The sequence below is a fragment of the Petaurus breviceps genome, unplaced genomic scaffold (genome assembly GCF_028583685.1).
Source record: "Petaurus breviceps papuanus isolate PSGF00001 unplaced genomic scaffold, PetGlider_PUasm1.0 189, whole genome shotgun sequence".
Lineage (NCBI taxonomy): Eukaryota > Metazoa > Chordata > Mammalia > Diprotodontia > Petauridae > Petaurus > Petaurus breviceps.
This window is the reverse complement of record NW_027185809.1, coordinates 30,251,479-30,268,926: the sequence shown is the minus strand read 5'-3', so window position 1 is coordinate 30,268,926 and position 17,448 is coordinate 30,251,479. Positions and strand designations below refer to the sequence as shown.

General features: G+C 41.2%; 1 protein-coding gene across 1 annotated transcript in view; it reads right to left on the bottom strand.

Annotated features, from left to right (window-relative positions):
• LOC138164393 (prostaglandin reductase 2-like) overlaps window positions 1-6,332 on the bottom strand; it is a 42,009-nt gene extending 35,677 nt beyond the window's left edge. Inside the window, exons 1-2 of the mRNA XM_069092166.1 lie at window positions 6,144-6,332; window positions 845-902 (exon numbers count right to left, since the gene is read on the bottom strand). Coding sequence (XP_068948267.1) covers window positions 845-881 — 37 coding nt within the window. The 5' untranslated portion in view covers window positions 882-902; window positions 6,144-6,332. The remainder of the gene's footprint in view (window positions 1-844; window positions 903-6,143) is intronic.
• Window positions 6,333-17,448: the final 11,116 nt, after the last annotated feature.

The window sequence follows — 17,448 nt, the reverse complement described above, 5'->3', positions numbered from 1 at the left end:
ATTGCCTAGCAAATAGTAAGTACTTAATAAATGTTTAGTGACAGACTGACATATACAGTTTAAAACCAGACAGATGTTTTGTTTGTGTGGGCTATATTGATGCATTTTTTACCATATTAGAAATTAAAACATTTCAGTACTATTATGAAAACTGTTTGGACCTGGAACCCTTCAGGGGACCCCAAACCATACTTTGAGAACTTCTGAGGATTATAATACAATCTCTTAATTTGATAGACCCAGAAACTGAGGTCCCTAGAAGTGAGTGATTCGCTTGAAGTCACAAAGTTATAAGTGGTAGAGCCAGGATTTGAACCAGGTCATCTAAATACAAATTTAATTCTCTTGACACTATGAGATAAGGAAGGATGTTACATGAAAGACAGTAGTAACTATTCTATAGTCAGTCGGGGTAGAATAGGAAAAATAGATCCATCAAGAGAATTTACCAATACACAACCTATAGATTATATAAAGCCTCTCAAGGGACGAATTAGATGACCTCTGGAACCTCTTCTAGATTCAAGCTTCAATGATTAAAGTTAGACAAAGTATATCAATGCTTTCTCTAGGAAGTGGGAAAATGCATTTTAAATACCCATAATAAATTTGAGTAAGAACAAATAAAAAGAATCTGTTCTACTTATTAACAGTATGATTATCACAAATGATTCCAGGCAAGGAATACAAAGACCACTGTAGACAATTTTCTGTTTTAACACAACATTTTTTTCTATCCCTTTTTTTTTTTAAATTTTAGGTCAATAACGGTTATTATGACTTCTATCTTGTTAAGATGTAACAAGCAGCCACAGCTATATGTTAATCATAAGTAAATACATACCAGGCCGGGAATTCAGTACAACTCTATGTACACGCATCACTAAATTCAGGCAGTAGACCTACAGAGATCAAAAAATTGAATAACTAAGGGAGTAAAAGAAATTCATTAAGATTATGTCTATGTTACCAACCGGAATAAGGTAGAACATATATTATTTATTCAAACAGGTACTGCAGCTTTGGTCTTCTCAAAGCCTACTCACTTGAAAACCCACAAATGATATTTTCTTCCAAAGCTGGTCATACTGTCTGATTGTAAAATTAATGCCTATAAAAAACATGCCTATGTATCATGAATACTTTCTTTGGGTAGGGTATCCTTTTAGGCACAGGATAAAAGTTAAGCTATATTAACAGGCAGATAACAACCGGTTACCAATGTTGCATTCCTATCTGAATTAACTGCCTATGTAAAGTCAGCTTCACCTAACTTGTAGGAGCAAAGATCAAAATAAATGTAAGACTAGAAAAATAAAATAAAACAAAGACATTGGCATACAATTAAAGAAACTCCAACTTGGTTTATTTAAGGGAACTGCTGATACCAGGCCAAGGTGAGAAAGGAGTGCATGGAGGACACAGGGGACCCTGCATGGCATGGCAATGACATCTCATGTATGAAGGACAATAACAGGCCAGTTTGGTGTGGTTGGGCCACATAGTTCATGAAGAAGGAATAATATAAGTCTGGAGAACTAAATCAAACCTAGACAGTAAAGGATATTAAATGTCAAACAGAGCAGTTTGTTCTTGATTCTGGAGTCCATAGGGAGCTACTGGAGTTTCTTGAGAGAAGAAAGGAATGGTCAGATTTGAACTCTAAGAATATCAATGTGGCAGCTTTGTGGAGACTGGACTGAGGAGACACTGCAAGCAGAAAGAGCAATTAGGAAGTGAAAGAAATCACCCAAGTGAGAGGTGGGGAGGGCCTAAATTAGAGTAGCAGCTGTATGAACATAGAAAGGGATGACACCAAGAAACACTGTGGTAGAATCAACTTGATGACACTGGTTTGGTTCATATTTATCCCTACAGGGAGATCAACTTTGAGAGTATCAGAACGTCTTGTTCCAGGTGCACATCACTTCCACCCCATCACCACAAGCAAGATGAATGCCAAGTCTATGACACCAGGTAATGAACAGAAACGGAGCCCACAAGTGAGCCTCAATTAGCATGGGACTGCATAAAGGGAAACCCTGTCTCTTCCTAGAGGGTGAACTCTTCCCTCCATAAACAAACTCAGGCACCAATATGGGAAATCCCAGTAGCAGATGAGGAGAGTTAGAAAGCTTATTGAAGGCAGCATTCAAGACTGCTTCATACTTCTTTTCCCTGGACATCCTACTTGTTCCACCACTCCAAAACGGAATCATTTGTTCTGTATCTTGTCTTCCAGCCAGTCTTGGCAGCTTCATAATCTATACAAAGCACTAGCTAACTGTGGTGGCGTCCATGCTCTGTGTGACTGAGGTGTGCTTTGCCACAAGCATGGCAACCAGCTCGACTTGCCCAGCCAGTTCTGACATCACATCACCATAAAAGTCCCCTACCATTTCTGTAAGTAGTTTATCTTCTTTCTCCCAGTAGCACTACCCTTTCTTCCCCCCATTCAATCTTCTGCTTTATTCAGACTCAGAGAAATATGGAAAAGTGAGTACTTTCTTATAGGGTGATGTCCCCTGCAATCACAAAATCTCTCTCTCTACCAAACATATATACATATTTATTGTATGTTATGATATTATAGGTATTTTATTTAAGTATAATCAGCTTTCTTTCTTTAAGACTAGAATTTTAGAATGAATGTGTATAATCTTTAAATCTAAAACAGCTTTGTTTACTTTTATACCTCCCCCCCTCCATCACTGTAATGGTAATGGGAATTTGAAGATCTTCCCTGCCCCTTAATAAGCCTAAGGGAATTTGGAGACCTTTCCTGTTTGAAGATCTTCCCTGCCCCTTAATAGGCTGAATGTAACCACATGGAATCTGTGGTAGGAGGAGTTTGCTGAAGGGTGGAGCAGAGCCTATAGGAAGCTGCCAGTTAGAACAGCTGTACAGCGGGAGGAAAGAGAATTGTAGACAAGCAGACAGTTAGGCTTGTGATTAAATGTTTGTGGGAAGGCTAAAGGATGGTGTAGCTCTCAGTGCTGTTATGGTGCATTAAGTTCTTTGCTGTTATGAGAGATTCAGCTTTCTAGTTTTAGAAATCAGTTTTCTCATGTCTTCTGTATGGAGAGTCTGTTATATTTTGTGATTGAGCACTATGCTGGCATATTCACAGTTGCTGTGAATATTGTGTTAGTGCCACAATCACCCACCCCACACACAAATTTTCAGTTCCATAGGAAAGTTTCTAAATATATGTAGTGCCTCTGGGACTACTCCCTTGCCTCTGGTTCACACTTATAGGTTGTGGTCCCCAAGCGTGATAGAAGCAATATTCTAAGGTCCAACTCCATGTGAGCAAAGCTAGTTTTTCTATAAAAGGTATTGAAACTAATTCATTGTTGGCAGAAATGTGAGTTGATCCAACCATTCTGGAGAGCAATTAGGAACTATGACCAAAGGGCTATAAAATGTGCATATCCTTTGACCCAGCAATACCACTTCTGGGGCTCAATCTCAAAGATCTTTTAGAAGTGGGAAAAGGACCTGTATATACAAAAATATTTATAGCAGCTGTTTTTGTGGTGGCCAAGAACTGGAAATCAAGGGGATGCCCATCAGTTGGGGAATGGTTAAACAAGTTGTGATATATGAATGTAATGTAATACAATTGTGATATAAGAAACAATGAACTTCATTAATGGACTTCAGAGAAACCTGGAAAGACTTATGTGAATGATGCTGAGTAAGGGGAGCAGAACCCAGAGAACATTATACACAGTAACAGCTACAGTGTGCGAGGACTGATTTTGATACACATAGCCCCTCTCAGAATGCAAGGACCTACAACAATTCCAAATGACACATGAAGGAAAATGCCATCCACATCCAGAGAAAGAACTTTGGATTCAGAATGCAGAGTAAAACAAAACATTTTCTTTTCTTTTATTTTTTCTTTCTCGTGGTTTTTCCCATTCATCATAATTCTTTTATGCAACATGACTACTGTGAAAATGTGTTTAATAGGAATATATGTGTGAAGCCCATATCAGATTGCAAGCTGTCTTAGGGAAAGGGTGAGGGGGAGAAGGGAAAAAAAATTGAATTCTATGGAAGTAAATGTTGAAAACTAAAAATAAATCGTTTAATTTTTTTTAAAAAAAGGTTTTGAAACTGACCTCAATATTTAATTGGCTCAGGCCATTAATGTGGCTTTCTGGTGTCCCCAGTATAAATTACTTCTTGCTCTCTGATGCCTGACTGGTGGACCACCAACATAGATATGCTTAACTAAATCAACACAGTGTCCTTCCAAATACCCTCCTCCTTATATTTATATGGCTGAATAAATCGTGTTTTCCAATATCAGACATGATGTAGAAGCCTGATAAGCTTTGGCCTTCAACACCAGGAGACAATTATGCCAGGTTTAAGATACCATGCAGATCCACATTCCCAAAATTATAGCTTCTAAACTAAAAGCATTCTACAATGTATTACCACAATTTGTTCAAAGGGATTCCCAGTTAGGCAGAGTAAAAACAGTAGCTACAAAACAGTCCCCCAATAAACCTGGGGTACTAGTAGGGAAGCACACTTATGTCCAAGACAACTCACATCTTACACTACTTTTCCAAGGATTCAATTAAATAATATCCAGTGTGATGGGACATTTTGGTAGTGGAAGAAATACTTCATAAAGGCAATTAGAAAATCAGTTTCTAAGAGCCTGTGTTCTAAACGGTAAAATGGACTTAATACTATTTACCACACAGGATTATTTTGAAGATTAAACAAAAGAATGTCGGTAAAATGTTAATAAAAAATACAAGGTGGTAAACCATAATTTTGGACATCTGGATTGTTTCTAAACTTTTACTGATGCACCCTGTCTGAGTGACTTCCCAAACATGTTACTTGTTGAATCCCCCAGAAAGCAGCTGTTATCCCCATAGATTCTAGGGTACCTAGACCCTATACTTCATGAAACCTGAATTAATGTTCCCAGCAGTAAACCAAGAGACACAATTAGTTTTCAGCAAAAGCATTTAGTAAGTAGGCAAATTAAAACTACCATTTCCTGACTGCACTGCCATTACCTGACTGCTTTTTTGGGGGCTGTTCCCCCAAACCTGGCACAGAGACTTCATCTCTGCCTCTTCATTTCCCTGGCTTCCTTCAAGTCTCAGCTAAAGTGCCACCTTTTGCAAGCCCTCCTAAATGGTATTGCTTTTCCTCTGCAACTACCCCCAAATTATCCTGTATATATCCTGTTAGTTTTCTTGAATGCTGATTGCTCAAGGCAAGACTGGGAGCTCCTTAAGAGCAAGTACATATCCCCAGCACTTAACACACCGTATCTGGCACGCGGTAAGCGATTGATAAATGCTTGTTGAATTGATTTGGTGCAGGGCAAAGAAAGAATTTGGGATTCCTAAGACCTGAAATAAAATACCAAAGTGATCTTGGGCAAATCATTTTAAATTCTGTGACAAAGGCAAGTTTTTTAACCTCGTAGCCTCAGTTTCCTCCTTGGTAAAATGAGAGAGGAAAAGTTAGCCTTCTTTAAAAGGTAGCTTCACCTCTAATTCTAGTCAGTTCCTAGGAGTATCCCACAGCAGACCCACCAAGGCAGATAAGTGCCCTGGGATCAATCAGGGAGGTGGGGCGGACCATAGGTTACACTGGAAGTGGAGATAGAGGTTGAGGCGGGGAGGGGAAGGGACAATATTAGAGCCCCACCCCCTCCCCACAGCGTTTTGCTGAGTGGGCACATCCTCTAATACTGTTTTTCGGTTCCCTTGCTTTACCGACTTACCGCTAGGGCTTGGGCTGGCCTTAGTCACACCCTGAGGCTGTCACTAACCCTCTTGGGAGGACAGCGGTTCCGTAGGGCTAGCACCTCCAAAGTGTTCTGCTGAGGCTGAAACCGCTCCATCCCTGCTCCCGATTCATTCCCCACATTTTCCCTAATTAGAAGGGGGTCTAGTCCTGTCCTAGAAGAAGCAGTCCCTAATAGCCCAACTTAAAACTCTTACTCTTGCAAAGGCACCTCGGTGGCGGTGGCGCAGTGGAAAAGAGCCCTAGATCTGGAGTCGGTAACATCTAAATTGAAACATGATCTTTAGCGCTTATTAACTGGCTGACCCAGATCGAGTTTCCATTTCTCTACACCCCGATTTTCTTACCTGTGAAATGGGAGAGTAATAGTGTTGAGATCTCGGGGTGCTGGGAGCCGAAATTCAAGGGTAAGTGAGGCAGGTCCTTCCAGGAATGAATTGGAATCGTTTTTTCAAGGTTTATTAGCAGACCGATTGGGTGGGGCGATTTTAGAAAAAAGATTTGTGAGAATATTTGGACTGAAGTGGTCATTAGGCGAGAGTGACGGGGAGGTAACAGAAAAGGACCCGAAAGGGCAGGGACCTTGGCCACGTGGAAGGGGTGGAAAAGGAATTAAGATTTGGTCACCAGATAAAGACTGGGTGGACTAGGTGAAAGATAACTGAAAATTGAAGGTTTGAGCTTATGCCACAATTAAAAGCCTCTTGATTTAACTGAGTAGAGCTGGTTCACCCAGAAAACCGAGGGAATGAACCTCGTTGGAAGTTTGAAGTAAAGTTCGGGGTGGGGAGTTGTAATGGGAATGTAAATTTAAAGATCTTCCCTGCCCCTAGGCTAAAGTGCACCTGGAGCCTGGGGTAGGAGGCTTGTTTTTCAGTAGATACTTCTTGATTGGCCAGTGAGTCAATAAGGTTGTTACATTCTCTGAGCCAGGAGAAGGCTATATAAGCCCTGATGTGTAGCTTTGTTTTGGGGCTCACTTTGAGAAGGGTTCTATGATTTGATGTAACTCTGGGCTAGCCGTTGCCCTGAGCCCCGTGGCTTTGAAACTCAGATGTTGTTTGGTATGGATGTAATGGTTGGACAGATTTGAAAACTGTCTACTTGATCTGTTTCTGTCTTGATAATTCTGTCTGTATATTCTGAAGTTTGGGGTGCTGACCTCTTTTCCCTGAACTAGGTAAATGATACATGTTTGACTGATTAAAGTAAGCTTGTTAACCCATTTTGCGTTGCTTTCCTTTTTCAAAGCAGATCCAAGAACCTGTGTGAGCAGCCACCCTGGGGACACTGGGGTGCTTGCCGCTATAGGAGTTTGCCAGGACTATTGCAGCACTAGTGCCTACCTCCCGGGTGTGTGTGTGTGTGTGTGTGTGAATGAAATGGGATGATATTTGACACATACTTTGCTGACCCGAAGGTCTTTTTTTAATCATTGTTTTTGATTTTTAGATGTTAAAGAGCCTTGGAAAGAGGTTCTTAATCTTTTTGTGTGTCACACCTTTGGCTACCTAGTGAAATCTATGGACCCTTTCTTAGAATATGTTCAAATGAACAAAATAAATTACATACAGTTACAAAGGAAACTGATGACTGAAATAAATTAATACAGTTTGTTTTAAATATCAAAATATGTTTTAAAACTGTTTCCCGGGTTCTAAGTAGAAAAATCCTAGTGGGAAGAATGTGTAAATGCTTTCTTCCCCACAGGATCTCCTATTCAGTTCCTGGGATTTAAACCTGGAAGGAATCATAGAATATAAACTACTTGAGTGTAGGGACTGTCTTATTTAATTGTATTTGTATTTCCATCTATCTGTAGCTATATGCCTGAGTTTTCTTATTTGTAAAATGGGGATAACAGTTCTTACCTCCCAGGGATGGGTAGAGAGCAGGAGATAATACTTATGAAGTACTTTGCAAACTTTGAAGAACTACATACATGCTCGATATTATGATCATGATCATTTACCTATCAAATACAAGCCCTGCATTTCACAAATAGGGAAACTGAGGCCCAGAGAAGACTTAACTAAGATCACAGGTGCAGAGGCAAATAACACTATAGAAGCTTGGTTTAATAAGTGGCTGTAGCAGCAAGCACCCCAAGTGTCCTCAGGGTCGCTGCCACCACAGGTTCTTGGATCTGCTTTGATAAAGGAAAGCAACTCAAAATGGGTTAACAAGCTTACTTTAATCAGTCAGACATATATCATTTATCTTGTTCAGGGGAAAAGGTCAGCACCCCAAACTTCAAAGTATACAGGCAGAATTATCAAGACAAAAACAGATCAAGTAGACAGCTTTCCAAACTGTCCAGCCATTACATCCATACCCAATCAACATCTGGGTTTCAACATCTGGGTTTTTCAAAGCCGGGGGGACTCCAGACAGCGGCTTCCCAGAATCCACATCAAATCACAGAACACTTTTCAAAGTGAGTCCCAAAACAAAGCTACACATCAGGGCTTATATAGCCTTCTCCTGGCTCAGAGAATGTAACAACCTTTTGGACCCACTGGCCAATCAAAAAGTATCTACTGAAAAACAAGCCTCCCACCCCAGGCTCCAGGTGCACTTTAGCCTAGGGGCAGGGAAGATCTTTAAATTTGCATTTCCATTACAATGGCTGTGCCACTTGCTATCTATATCATCTTGAACAAGTCACTTGACCTTTCAAGTCTGAATCGATGATACTACCATGTTTCCCCAATAATAAGACCTATCCCGAAAATAAGCCCTCCCCTTACTGTGTAAGATTCCTCTAAAATAAGCCCTCCCCCGAAAATAAGCCCTATTGAGATTGCTACTGTAGTGAAGGTGATCCCCTGCGCTACACGCTACATTACGGTACCCTCTGTATGCACCGTCCCCCCCCCCGGTGAAACGCACGCCACGCTCCGAGCTGCATCCAATCAGAGCTGCAGCAGTGAGCGCGTCATCCTGTTCTTCCCCAGTGATTTGCTTGCTGGAGCCATTGAGAGCAGTGCCGCGGAGGAGAGCTGAGGCAGGACAACATAAGCCCTCCCCTGAAAATAAGCCCTCTGGTGTATTTCTTTCCAAAAAAATTAATAAGACAGTGTCTTATTATCGGGGAAACACGGGTATGAACTCTGGTTCTCAGACTCCAAATTCAGGGCTTTTCTCACTCTAACATGCATCAGCATGTTTTGGCATCATTGTTCTTTAATTGAGTCAGGGTTCTGAAGATGTCGAACTGTGCCCCATTCATCTTTGCAGACTTCAGGTTTTGTCATAATGAAAAAAAATCTTAATATATCTTCATACCTCTCAGTAAAACTCACTTAATTCTTCCTTCATCCAAACCCTGCTATCTCTATCCCCAAAACTGTAGGGAAGGTTCTAGGTGATCATTTATTGTTACAAAAAAATAATAAAGCAAAATGTACCAACCAAAAGGCCAATTTTGACAGCATGTTGCCAAGAGGAAAGGTGGGGAGGGGATTGTGTTTCATTGTTTCTTCTCAGGGACCAAAATTGTGTTTTAGAATTAATCTTGGCACTGTAGCTTCTTATTCTATTAACTTACACTTGTAGCAGTCAGTCAATACAATCAAGTCCCCTGGGTTGATTGATGAAACTATAGGATGTAAAGGTCTGGTAACAGACAGAGAGATGTAAAGCTTGCATTTGAGATTGGAGTACGAGCATTTCCAACTTGTAAGACTTAGTCCTTTTCAGATCTTGAGTGGTCTAGTCACAACTTAACAATATATTTGCTTGGGAAAGAGTCAGGAAGGTCTGATAAGAACTGGCAAAGAAGATGGATATGCCAGTATCCTTTTTTCCACCTACTTAGCAAAAAGCAAGGACTGAGAGGAGTTGAATCTGCTAGCAATCAGACTTCAGAATCAGTGTAAATGAAAGTCTGCTATGGAATAACTTATTCTTACTCTTTACCTTTTCCCTTCTTGGAGAGTACAGTAAGGGGGTGGGAGGTGGTTAGGAGGTATCTCTTTCCTCCTTTTACTTCCCCCTGTCAGGATCCCCATGCCAAGACTAACCCTCTCTTTTCACTATTAGGAGACACTTTGGTTTCCAGAGCTAAGGCCCAGAAAGCAAGCTGTGCCCTGAGCTTGACATAACAACAATCCTTTGTACTCAGCCTCTAGATAACCTCTGCTGCAGCACAATCCCAGAAGTGTTTCACATGAGCCCCAGGTGGTCTCTGAGCTCAGACAGCCACCTTCAGGAGCCATGATCCAGTCATGAAGCCCTGCTGTGAATCAAACTTGTCTCATTATTGCTGTTAACTCTTATTGTCAGGGCTCCAGCTCACTTCATAACCATTGCTATATGTATCTAGATTTGCCCTCAGTAAAGTAGGTCTCCTCCTAGAGAGGCACGTGTGTCTAGTTTCTTTCCTCCAATGGAATAAAGAAAACTTTTTTATTATAACCTGTGTAAGGTCTTTGATATGTTTTCAGAATTAACTGTGGTTGTGATAACCTGTGTAAGCTGTCTGGTAGCTTAAGAATTAATAGCAGTTGGGGTGGCCAGGTAGCACAGCGAGTAAGAGCACCGGATCCAGTGTCAGGATGACCTGGAGATCGAATCCCGGGCTCAGACACTTAGCACCCACTCAGAAACACCTGGCCGTGTAACCTTGAGCAAATTACTTAACCCTGATTGCTTTAAAAAAAAAGAATTAATAGCAGTGACTCTTTGGTCATTTATTTTTATATTTGATTCCTCCAAGAGCAATGGCCTATTTTAGAAGCAAATAGACATAGGAGGCATATACTATGTACAGACTGTGAGAAGAGACCAGTTTCAAAATCCAAGTCCTGTAAGTGTGAGGAGCAGAATATGGATTCTAGAGACCCTGTTCAGGAGATGGCAATCCCCAAGGCTCCTCTTGGGTTCCAGTTCTTAGCAATATTCTAGGCCAAGATGTCAGCTGAGCCCCAAACTGAGATGTAATGGTAATGGGGATTTGAAGATCTTCCCTGCCCCTTAATAGGTCTAAGGGGATTTGAAGACCTTCCCTTCCTTTAATAGGCCAAATGTAATCACATGGAGCCCACAGGGGGAGGGGCTTGCTGAAAGGGTGTAATACCGTGTTTCCCTGATAATAAGACCTATCCTGAAAATAAGCCCTCCCCTTACTGTGTAAGATTCCTCTAAAATAAGCCCTCCCCCGAAAATAAGCCCTATTGAGATTGCTACTGTAGTGAAGGTGATCCCCTGCACTACACGCTACATTACGGTACCCTCTGTATGCACTGTCCCCCCAAGCCCCCCGGTGAAACGCACGCCGCGCTCCGAGCTGCATCCAATCAGAGCTGCAGCAGTGAGTGCGTCATCCTGTTCTTCCCCAGTGATTTGCTTGTAATCACTGTAATTACAATTTGCTTGTAATCACCAAATTGCTGTCAATGTTCATTAAAATAAGCCCTCCCCTGAAAATAAGCCCTCTGGTGTTTTTCTGTCCAAAAAAATTAATAAGACAGTGTCTTATTATCGGGGAAACACGGTAGGAAGGAGCCCAAGAAAGCAAGCAGCTAGCATGAGTGAGAGAGGGCATTCTTGCTTAAGGGAGTCTGTTTTGTTTTGAAGGCCTGATGGAGGGAAGGCTTGGGAATGTTGGTGCTCACTGCACTGATTATGTGTGCCAACTCTGTGGTTACTGTGATGAATTTGGCTTTCTGGTTTTGGGATTCAGCTTTCTGGTATTTGAATAAATGCTTTGGTTCTTTCCTCCATGTGGAGAGCCTGTTACATTTTGTGATTCACAACTGTACCACCATATTCATAACTACTATGGGCAGAGTGGATATTGTACTGATGTTATATTTGGTGAGGAGGAGGGGATCACAAAATATCAGACCTTTATTTGGAGGCAGGAGGGCTTTAGAGGGAGAAATGGCTGTTCCAGGATGGGAAGATTTTCCTCATTCCTCCCTAGCAAAAGAACGGGCTAAAAGCACAGGACTCTGTGAAAACTGGGAGCTGAAGCTATAGAAGGGAGAATCCAGAGATTTGGAAAGATGTTTGCAAGGAATGCCAATAGAACCAGGAAAAGAACTGGCAGGGGTTTGTAGGAGAGACTGGGCCTTGCTAACAAGTTATCATCTTATGTGCAGAAGTAGAGATAAGCTGCTGGAGGAGAAAGCTCAGATGGCAAGGGAGTTGGCTGGTTTATGAGAGAATTTTTCTGTGCCCCAGCATTTGGGCTTTCCTTTGGAAGAGCAAGCGGAAGGGTCTCAAGTGGTACAAGAACAAGCTACTGTTAATTTAACTAAAATGAAGTGAAAAAATAACAGAAGGAATGAGCATGCCAACTTTTGTACAGGCTGGGCATAGTTGCCGTGACAACTGCCAGGAGAATGTGTGCCAGGAGTTTTCTAATGCAGAAGTTTGCCCCATACTAAGAAGAAAGCAAGAGAACCATCAGGGCCAACAGAGTTCAGGAAGATAATTGAGGATTTCACTCAACAAGAGGTTACTGATATATTAAGTTGATTCACCCAGGTGAAGTGCACACCAGAAATTATACACCAAAGTCCCCTTAAACCTGCTAGAGGGGACCCCTACTGGGTTCCTTGGAAACCACCTAATAGGCTCCAATAGTAAAGAAATGTTTCACCTGTGTTGCTAAAAACATGCCACAGATTCCCATGGATTCAGGTCTGTTTCGCTTCAGTAGAAATAATACTAAGGCTTTGCTTCAATAGGAATAATACTGAGAAGGCTTTGTTTCAATAGGAATAATACTGAGAATGCTTTGCTTCAATAGGAATAATACTGAGAATGCTTTGCTTCAATAGGAATAATACCGAGAATTTTTGCTTCAATAAGAATAATACCGAGAAAGCTTTCCTTCAATAGAAACGGTGCTAACCCCTTAGAAACATATTCTATTGCTAGCAATCACATTTTCTATAAAATTTTGTCTAACAGAAAGCTCGGGTCTGTCTTTCGGTCTGAGAGGCAGTCCCGGCCAGTTAATAAACACTCCTATCAAATTATAATTGGCCTAGCTTTCCTGTTATATCTTGGGTGTCCATTACAAAGGAATGGGAGAGTCTTTAGTGTCTTGGATGGTAAGAATCAGTGACAAAGGAGCTGCAGGAGTATCACTGGATAGTGTGGATTGCTTAAAATTCATATCTATCAGTCAGAATCCTTTTGTACACCAAGATTTTAGGGATTACCATATGCAAAGAGGTAACAACAGAACTAAGCTGTTAGCTTTAGCTGCAGAGGGATGCAATAAGTAATATCCTACTGACTCTATGTGGCCTGGTGGAGACAGACCTTGGTAATGACTTAGAGACTGTATGAGTAAACTAAAGGAGGAGGTAATGAAAACTGCTATCATGGCTGGAGAAGGAAATACATATCACAATATCCCCTTAGCAGTTCCTCATAGAAATATCATAGTGAAGATGGCTCCTAGTCCTTATATGCACTTAATTCTGACTCTACTAATTGGGAAAATAGGGCACTCTCTTTCAGAGATGTTGGATAATATTTCACAGTTAAGTGACTTAGGGGAATGGAGAAAAGATAAATTTCCTCTAGAGAGAAGAGTAAATAGCCAGTGGATTCAAAGCCAGAATAGATTGACAAGAAATAATTGTTTACTGCTCTATTGAGAGCCAGGGTTGATTTTAGAAGAATAAATGGTATTTCAACTGAAGAGCTGCATAAGATATACCAAGAAAAGGTACTTAATATTAGACTGAATAGGGAAGTAGGAGCCACCCCTACAGATATTCCTGAATCATTGTATCAAAGTTTGCCACATCTTCAGGGAGAATAGGAAATAGGCCAGGCCCCAGCCCAGATTAAAGAAAGAGGAGATTACAAACCCCCTATTGGTTTAACAATATATTGGAATAATGGATCAACCACTGTAACTAGAACATGGACAGATACTGGGGCAGAGGTCTCCCTTATCAATGGAAACTCTGATATGTTCAAACATGGAACTCTCATTACCAACAGAGGCCTGGGAAGGGCTGAAATATCAGCCAGACAAGTTAAACTAACAATGAAAACTGCACAGTGACCTAAGAAAGAACATGAAGGGGGCTGCTAGGTGGTACAGTAAATAGAGGACCTGCTCTGGAGTCAGGAGGACCTGAGTTCAAATCTGGCCTCAGACACTTAACACTTACTAACTGTGTTTCCTTGGACAAGTCACTTAACCCCAATTGCCCTCCCTTCCCCCATCCAAAAAAAAGGTGACTCCTCCCTTGTATGCCACTGTTCCAGATACCATCACATTAATAGAAAGGATCCATAAATATGATGTTCCTTGGTATGCAGTTATTGACTTGGCAAATGCCTTCTTCACCATCCCAATAGACTCTAAACAATAGGACCAGTTCGCTTTCACTTTGCAGGGCAGACAATATACTTTTACCCACTTGCCACATGCATAGCCCCACTATATGTCATAGGATTGTGGCTGAACAGTTGGATGGATTAAAGCTACCTGGTGTACAGCTTACCCACTACATTGATGATTTCCCTATACAGAGAAAAGATGCAAAAGAAGTGGAGAGGAGTTTGACCCTTTTAATTGAGCATATGAAAAGCAAAGGTTGGGAAATTAATCCTGTAAAGATTCAAAGACCAGCTCAAATTGTAAAATTTTGGGGTATACAATGGAAAAAGGGACTATGCGAGATTCTTCCACAAGCCCAACAAAAGATTCAGCATTTTCCTACCCCTACTAATAAGAAGTAGGTCCAAAAGTTCATAGGATTATTTTGATATTGGAGGCATCATATTTCTGGGGCATATTTTTTTTTTGCTTTTTGGAGGGGTAAAGTAGGGCAATTGGGATTATGTGATTTGCCCAAGTCACACAGCTTGTTTTTTTTGTGTTAAGTGTCAAAAGCCAAAGCAACAGTTGGTACAGTCCTTTGTAAAATGGAATGAGGGATATGATGGATTAATTGAAGAATAAAAGAGACATGCATGGTTTACTGATGGGACAGCAAAATATTTGGGCCACAAAAGACATTAGAAAGAGGTAGCCTATAATCCATGCATTTTGGAAATTACTTGGATAGGTAGAAGTAGTCAATATGCTGAACTTATAGCAGTGCATCAATCCATAAAAAGAGAACAAGGAGGACAGTGTCATATATTCCCTGATTCATGGGCAGTAGCTAATGGATTAGCTACATGGATGCCCAAGTAGAAAAATCAAAATTGGGAAATTCATGGTAAACAAGTCTGGGGCAAAGAATTATAGGAAGATATATGGGACATGTCTTTGGCTACTAATTTGTCAGTTTTCTGTGTAGATATTCCTGTGGCCCTCACCACACCAGAACATGAGTACAATGTACATGCTGATCAACTAGCAAAGATTGCTACTCAACATATTGTTCCTACACTGACACCAACTGATGACCCAGTATTGGCAAAATGGGTCCCTCAAATGGCAGGCCATCTAGGGGTCCAGGCCACCCACTGGTGGGCATAAGATGGAGGTATTACTATCTCACATTCATTGTTCAAACAGGTAGCAGAGGAATGTCATATATGTCAATTGGAAAAGGAATGCACCGTTCCTTGGGTACTGACTGGAGAAATGGAAAGAGGAAAGGTCCTAGCCCAAATTTGGCAAATAGATTATATTGGTCCACTACCACAAGATAAAGGATGCAAATTTATATGTACTTGCATTGACACTTATTCAGGTATACTAGTGGCTTGTCCTTATAAGAAAGCAATCCAGAAAAACACCTGTAAAACTCTAGATCTCATAAGTCTGTATTATGGAACCCCAATGCAGATTCAAAGTGACAGTGGATCCCATTTCAAAGGTAATAAAATGAAGAGGTATTGTATACTAAACAATATAGAATGGATACATCATATTCCATATTATCCACAAGCATTTGGGCTAATTGAAAGAATAAATGAATTATTGAAAGAACATTTAAGGGTGGTGGAGCCAAGATGGCAACATGGAAGCAGGAAAACTCTGTAAGTTCCCCCGATAACCACCTCAAATACCTATAAAATATGACTCTAAACAAATTTTAGAGCTGCAGAACCCACAAAGTGACAGAGAGAAATCTCTCACTGAAAGAAGCCCGGCAGGCCTATAGTAAGGGTCCATCATAGCATGCTTGGAGCTGAGCCCAGCCCTCTGTGAGCATGTGTTTTAGCCCCAAGGTGGCCCCGACCAGTAGTGGCTGGAGCGGACTTCGGGAGAGAGGATCACCAGCAGGTATAGCAGTTTCCAGAATTGTCAACCTATAAATGCCAAAGACAGAGTAAAAGATTGGTGTGGAACTTTGTTGAAACTTGGGGGGATGGAGGAGCATGGTCTGGCCCCCTGCCCCTGGGGCAAGAAGTGGTGGATGCATGGCGGCTGTGCTGCCACTGCAGCATGGCTGCTTCAGGGCTCCTAGCCTGCAGATTGTAGGGGGACCAAGCAATCATTCAGAGGGTAATGGCTCTTGCTTTAACCTGCTTGGATCTGGATCGCAGTCTTTGGTGGTTGTCCTGGAATGTGCGACCAGTGCCCCAGAGCTTGTGGGGGCTGTACAGAAGGCGGCCAACTAATAGCTCTGGCAGCTGCAAAAACCCCAGTGATTTGGGACAAAACTCTCCTCTCTGGAAGCAGAATTCTACTGTGGCAAAGAGCTCTAAAGTCAAGTAATTGAGTGGCAACATGAGCAAGAAAAGGCAGCAAAGCAAGCACAGCAATCATACCTTAGATTCTTTTTTTGGGGACAAAAGGGATCAAAGTATGGAACAGGAGGAAGACAACAAAGTCAGAACTCCTGCACCAAAAGCTTCCAAGAAAAATATGAATTGATTACAGGGCTTGGAGGAGCTCAAGAAGGATTCTGAAGATCAAGTAAGAGAAGTAGAGAAAAAATTGGAAAAGAAATGAGAATGATGCAAGGAAATCATGAAAAGCAAGTCAACAAATTCACTGAAGAAAATAACACTTTAAAAAATAGACTAGCTTAAATGGCAAAAAAGGCCCAAAAAGCCAATGAGGAGAAGAATGCCTTAAAAAGCCAAATTTGCCAGATAGAAAAAGAATTTCAAAAGCTCACTGAAGAGAATAATTCCTTCAGAATTAGACTGGAGCAAATGGAAGCTAATGACTTTATGAGAAATCAAGATACTATTAAACAAATCCAAACAAATGAAAAAAATAGAAGGCAATGTGTAATATCTCACTGGAAAAAACACTGACCTGGTGTAATGAGAATGCAAATTTGGAAGATTTTCCCTGCCCCTAGGCTAAAGTGCACCTGAAGCCTGGGGTGGGAGGCTTGTTTTTCAGTAGATACTTTTTGATTGGCCAGTGGGTCAATAAGGTTGTTACATTCTCTGAGCCAGGAGAAGGCTATATAAGCCCTGATGTGTAGCTTTGTTTTGGGACTCACTTTGAAAAGTGTTCTGTGATTTGATCTGAATTCTGGGAAGCCGTTGTTGAGAGTCCCCCGGCTTTGAAAAACCTAGATGTGGAAACCCAGATGTTGACTGGGTATGGATGTAATGGCTGGACAGTTTGGAAAGCTGTCTACTTGATCTGTTTCTGTCTTGATAATTCTGTCTGTGTATTTTGAAGTTCGGGGTGCTGACCTTTTTCCCCTGAACAAGGTAAACAATATATGTCTGACTGATTAAAGTAAGCTT